The sequence below is a fragment of the Anarrhichthys ocellatus genome, unplaced genomic scaffold, assembly GCF_004355925.1.
Source record: "Anarrhichthys ocellatus isolate YVR2014 unplaced genomic scaffold, GSC_Weel_1.0 scaffold30, whole genome shotgun sequence".
NCBI classification, from domain to species: Eukaryota; Metazoa; Chordata; class Actinopteri; order Perciformes; family Anarhichadidae; genus Anarrhichthys; species Anarrhichthys ocellatus.
Genome location: NW_022280060.1, coordinates 2,408,113 through 2,414,239, shown reverse-complemented (window position 1 = coordinate 2,414,239; position 6,127 = coordinate 2,408,113). Strand labels below are relative to the sequence as shown.

Below are 6,127 nucleotides of genomic sequence, written 5' to 3'. Positions count from 1 at the left end.
GAGAGAGAGAGAGAGAGAGAGAGAGAGAGAGAGAGAGAGAGAGAGAGTGAGAGGGAAGAATGAAGGAGGGAGATAGAGAGGAGAAGGAGGAGGAGGAGGAAGAAGGAGGATGCAGCATCAACAGCAGATCTTAATCAGATTGGGATGACCATACACATGAGTGTAGAAGACACAGTGTATCTGTGCTGCCTCTAACACACACACACACACACACGATAACATACAAAAGGTCTGTCCCTACTCTTCCGATCATCACCCTCATGCTACACACTGCAGTCTCTGCTCCGATTGGTTATTGCAAAATCGGAGGCGGGGCTAAAGGCCCTCGATTCATGGCCTAAAGATTTTTAAACAAGATGTGAAACAACAAAAGGAAGAAGAATCAAGAAGGACGGAGTGACAACTAAAAGAAGAATCTAAGTTACAAGTAATTCATTCATCCCCGACACAAAACTTTAAAAGAGGAAGCGTGAGGTTTAAAAGACAGCAGAAGGGAGTGCTGGTGCGTAGTGAGACTCTCAGCCGGTCCAGTCTGCTGCAGTGGCAGAGACTAAACACTGCAGTGACCACAGAGTCCAGAAATAGAAGACATAGAGGCAGTACTGTGGACGCACATGACCTATTGTGAAATCATGAATGAAAGATTGGCACAGCGCTAAGACTTAGGGTGTCTGATCCCCAGAAACTGCAGCTCACCTCTTTATCTTTAGATGTGTGCGAGCGTTTGACTAATGGGCCCTTTTTTAAAATTAATTTTGGCAAGACATAGCGTGGAAATCCCAGGCGTGATTGATATTTTAATAGGGTTACACTCCATTTAGCTTCATTTTTTCAAAGCTCTGCCACTGTTCTCGTGAAAGGCATTAATTAATTACACCTGTGTGTTTCCGGTTATGACAAATCAAAATGTCTGCTGTGAAAAAGCTCTATGATCTAATGTCAGAAAAGTGCTAAGATCATCAATGCTTTGGAAAAGTGGCGAACAGGAATAAATACATTGGTTTGAACAAATGTGTTCAATCAGCCCATTTGAGTCTTGTTTTGGGCAATGCAAGTGATTTGTAAATTTACACTTTGTTAAAGGGTTTTCAAATTCTAGACTATTTTCATATATTTTCATAGCTTTTACTCTTTTAATGAGAATGTTTGTTTATTCGCTTCAGTCTGGTAACTGCATTAGTGTCTCAACTGACAGTTATTTTCTCAATGACTCCCTTTCTTTGGTCTACAAAATGTCAGAAAATAGTAAAACAAATAAATGCCTGTAAAGCCAGAGGTGATGTCTTCAAATTGTTTCTTTTGTCTAACTAACAGTCCAAAAACTAAATATATTCACGTTTACATTCACAGGAAACAAAGAAAAGCAGCGCATTCTCACATTAGAGAAGCTAAAACAAGGACATGTTTGGTATTTTTGCTTGGGAAAATGACATAAATGATAAGTTGATGACAATACATTTTCTGTCAACTGACTAATTTATGTATCATCTCATTAATTCTGTTCTAAACTGGTAGATGCTTGCAAGACGATATAAATCCAAAACCTGAAATCCTCGGCTGATTCATAGAATATATCATTCCTCTCCATGGATTCAGAGGAAAACATGCGATGTATAGTAGCATGGCTTTACAGCACACGTATTAGTGACCCTGTTAACATCCAGACAGCATACAGATCACGCTCATGTGACTGCAAAGCACAGAAACATGAAGGAAAATTCATCGGTCTTTAAAGACTGTATAAAAGAAGCTTAATTGTGACTTCCATCGCTCTCATGTGTGTGCTGTGAGGAGCACAGGCGGTCACGGGTTAAAGGTGGAGATAATTAGATTTGAATCGCTGCTGTCGTCATGGTGGAGAATTGGATCGTAAAAACAAGGATTATGACTCCGGAAATGTGGCCGCTTCAAACAATTTAGCCTTTTTTTTGGGCTTAATGTAATAATATTCAAACCTATCCTGCTGTTATGCACCACACGGTAATAAATCACACTAAACATGTGTTGTTATTAACGTTTGCATCGGTACAACAGTGTTGTAATGACCATTGATAACATATTTCTTCCAATGAGATAACATTTTTAATTGAAAGTATCTTCATCAAATACTGAATTAAGACATGTATTAAAGATGATATATACAACTTTAGGATCATTTCTCTTGCCTCTAAATGGTTCTCAATATGGTGACGGCTGAGCTGGCGGCTTGCAGCTAACAGTGCTAACAGCGCCAATGTGCAAAAGTGCGGGCAGAGTTAACTATTTTAACCTGAGGGGGAACCGGAGGGGGGGGGCGCTACGCTTCTGTGACGACCCCGTGGGTCAGCTATAACCCACGTATGAGTGCAGTGCATCGGTCATCGTGGCACACTCACGTGCACTAAAAGCATGCGCAGACGGCCCGGCTATGTCAACAAAGAAACAACACACACAGTGGGAGAGTGACTTCATTGTCGGTGTAGGTATTAATGCTCTGAATATCGAATATAGCACCTTTAATCTAGCTCTCAGCAAGAAAGCCAATAAGATAATTCCCCAAAATGTCCAACTATTGGTTTAAATAACAAAATAATATTTTCTAATGAACTAAAAATGAACATGTAACGTTAAAGTGCTACATTTAGCACCTTTTACCTGGATTTTGTTGAATATATAAAAATAATTGTGCTGATCGTGCTCCTTTTCCTTTAGTTCCCTCCCTCGGATCCAAACAGCTATCCTCCCCCTCAGGCTTCTTCACGTGCCTTGACAGAGAACGTAGGATTAAATAACTAATTCACCTTCCTCTAGTCATAAGGTGAGAGAGAGAGAGAGACAGCTGAGAGATGATGCTCAGGTTCTCTCCGTCTCAATTACTTATATGTCGAACACGTGACTAATATGTCAAGAGGTCCTTTGAGTCAGCAGTAATGTGCGTTTGGTTCACAGCAGCTCACTCTCGATTGCAAAAGAGTAAAGAAAATAGATTACGATGTTTTTTTGCAAATAGCGGGACAGCAGCAGGTTTCTCAGAGCATGTCTTCCCTTTGTGTCGCTATCTAAATCTTGCTTTATGACAAGTTCACTTGCCCATTTGATGGATTTGTTGATTGCAGAGCATCTTTGTCGTCCGAAAGCCGTAACCTGAAACAGAGGAACAAAATCGAGTCTGTTTCGAGAAAAGAGGGAAATCTCATGGGATGAAAGGCCGGCTATTGTTTGAGCAACATGATCGCGAGAGCCACAGAAACAGGGACAGCGATACAGGTGGACACTCCCAGGCTACTTATTTCTACTCGTTGGGAACGTTTCTGTTGATATTAACAGTTTTGGGGAGAATGTCTGTGAAATCGGTCTGATGTGGGAAGATTCTGGGAAAACTTTGGGGAACACATCAAGTTTCATGGAAAGATGCAAAACAGTTACTTTAAAATAAAGACACTAAAACTTTAAACTTCAACCCACACTGTTCTTTTATCAGATTGGTTTTCAATATAAAGACACGCACCTGAAGTCTGGGATGACGGGATCCATTTGTGGACTGTTTATTATGGACAACCTGGGGAAAAAAATACAAGTCAGTCTATGTGTCATTCCACTGTTAATAAGTGTTTTATTAGCACTGTGAGCTCACAGGGTTTGTTGTTTTGTTACTAATGATAAATAATAATCTGTGCACACAGTGTGAACATACTGGTTTGAGGAGTCCGGGCCGTCGTGGTTGTCCTGTGCCTGACCGTCATCCCTGTGAAGAGGTCAGAGGTGAATTTAGAGAGAACGTAAGAATGGATCTCATCATGGTGAGAGGAGGAGGTGTGCGAGGACACTGGAAGTCCCATCTGAAGACCCGAGGAGGACTTAGGAGTTTGGTACAGACGGTTTAAATGTAAATTGTTACCAGCATAATGTAAGGAAGCTACACAGTATGTGATGAATAAAAAGACACAAAATGTGTCCACAGTAACACTAGACTCAATGTATTGAAGCGGTTTATTCCTCATATTTTGTTCTGTATTTCTCATTTTTAAGTACAAAATGTTTAGACAAAGTTTGGAAGAGGCAAAACTATACAGCAAGAAAAAAAAGAAGCAAAGATTAGGAAAAGTCAAAAGGTTGTCTAACTTACTGTTGAAGAATTCAGTTATTTTCACCTTGCGACCTCTGAAATCGCCACTTTTGAGCCTGCCTGACCACAGAATGTAATGTTGTCTAACAGGATGCAGACAGCAGCGTAGATGACAAACACGTAATGACAGCAGTCGATGGATCATGATACCAAACAAAGACAGTACAGTATCGACAGTATTCCCCCTTTTGACTCACAGTGGTCAGACTCACTTTTCTATGAATTTATTAGATGTTGGGCAACTTTTTATTTGTTCTTTCTGAATGATTAACAGTGGCAGGTTTTTACTTTCCTAAACACAGGACTTAACTTCACAGATCACATCACAGAAGAGAGAGAGAGAGAGTGTGAGTGTGTGTGTGTGTGTGTGTGTGTGTGTGTGTGTGTGTGTGTGATCTGAAGAGGATCAATGAGGGGCCCTGAACATGTTGTGTATTACACAACAATCTCAGATGAAAGTTAAAGTAAGTGCGATTAAATTCTTCCGCACTTAGAAAACAGACATGTACCGACAGGGTGAGGACTTGCACAAATTCTCGGAAGCTTTCCCCTTCTACTCACTTATTTTTCTTCACGCTGCGTCTCCAGTTGGTAATAAAACTCATCCCGCAGCTCTGAGGTCCGGTGAAAGAGCAGGATATACCGGGACCGAGCAGGTTTACACAGCGGGCATGGATGGACAGACAGACGGGGGAGAAGAGAGGAGCAGATCCCGCTGAGTACACAAATGACGGCAGCTGCTGTGCGTCTTCCTCCTTCCTGACGTGGAAAGGTGTGTTACTGCTGTCATCGCCACAATAAAGTCTTTCCTATTAAAGTGCACCGCGATGTAGCTGCTGCAGGTCCGGGCTTCATGGTCCTAAAGCCGTCCAGATTACACGCGCAGTTACGCACTGTGAGTTTTTAAAAATATGCTCAAAAACAAACACGTGCAGCTAAATATATAAAGCACGTTATTATAAATAAAGCCCCCAAAAATATGCAATTCAAAGTTACTCATCATAAGCCTTATAAATAGACTTTTTTTTTTTTTTTTAAATATCAACAAAGGATGGTCATGATAGTATGTGCGTTATTATGAAACGGGCTTTATTTGTGGTAACTTTTAATGCTGCATTCTTTTGCATGAAAACATACAACTCTGCAGACATTTATATGATTGCATGCTGGTGGTTCTAATTGCATATATGTACATTGACTAAAGTGCTGTGGTGAAGTACACATTTGAAGTACTTTCCTGTTTCCACTACATTACTCCACTAAAACTAATTACGTAGCAGATCAAGATGTAAAAAAACCTCAGCTTCCTAACTTGAGTTTAGTATAAAACAAGATGAGTTGCAATAGATTGAGCTAGGAAGCAGCAGGTGTGTAAAGTAGTTGTGGTTGACGCCACATAGGCCAGCAACATGAATACCACCAAAACACAAATGCATAATAATTCATAAATATAATACATTAACAAGTATAGTTAGTTGATAATATTTCTGTATTCTTTAGTTTTGTAAAAGTACAAATAAAACAATGTAAAATACCAGGAAAAATACTGCATCAAGAATCTTAAGTAAAAGCAGAAGTACCTGTTTTATCAGCAGAATGTACTGACACATGAGACTGCTACATTCTCATGTGTTATTGGATGATTAATACTGAGACATTATTACTTATAAGCATTATTTAAATTTTGTCGGTTAAGGTGGAGCTCATTTTTGTAAATTTGTGTATAGTTGGCTAGTTTAATCTATAACGGTGCATCCTATTTGATCAGCAAATTATGTGTTTCAGATGTTTTGTATAGTGAAAAGTACAGTATTCTCATCTGAAATGTAGTGAAGTATAAAGTAGCATATAACTGAAATATAATGTAATCTGTTACGCTACAGTACAAGTCAATGTTTGTTACTTTGCACCACTGCTTTTACTCAACTAAACATTTGAATGCAGGACTTTCTCTTGTTAAGGAGGTTTTTAACATAAGTAAATGAACTAAAACGTCTTCCACCGCTGGCTGTTAAAGACATG

The 6,127-nt window shown here is 39.6% G+C and overlaps 1 protein-coding gene across 1 annotated transcript in view; it reads right to left on the bottom strand.

Annotated features, from left to right (window-relative positions):
* The window catches only part of ttc39a (tetratricopeptide repeat domain 39A), a 23,806-nt gene extending 17,733 nt beyond the window's left edge, over positions 1-6,073 (bottom strand). Inside the window, exons 1-4 of the mRNA XM_031863851.1 lie at positions 4,667-6,073; positions 3,674-3,724; positions 3,488-3,538; positions 3,070-3,123 (exon numbers count right to left, since the gene is read on the bottom strand). Of these exons, the coding sequence (XP_031719711.1) occupies positions 3,070-3,123; positions 3,488-3,538; positions 3,674-3,724; positions 4,667-4,710 (200 nt within the window). The 5' untranslated portion in view covers positions 4,711-6,073. The remainder of the gene's footprint in view (positions 1-3,069; positions 3,124-3,487; positions 3,539-3,673; positions 3,725-4,666) is intronic.
* Between the last annotated feature and the right edge of the window lie 54 nt (positions 6,074-6,127).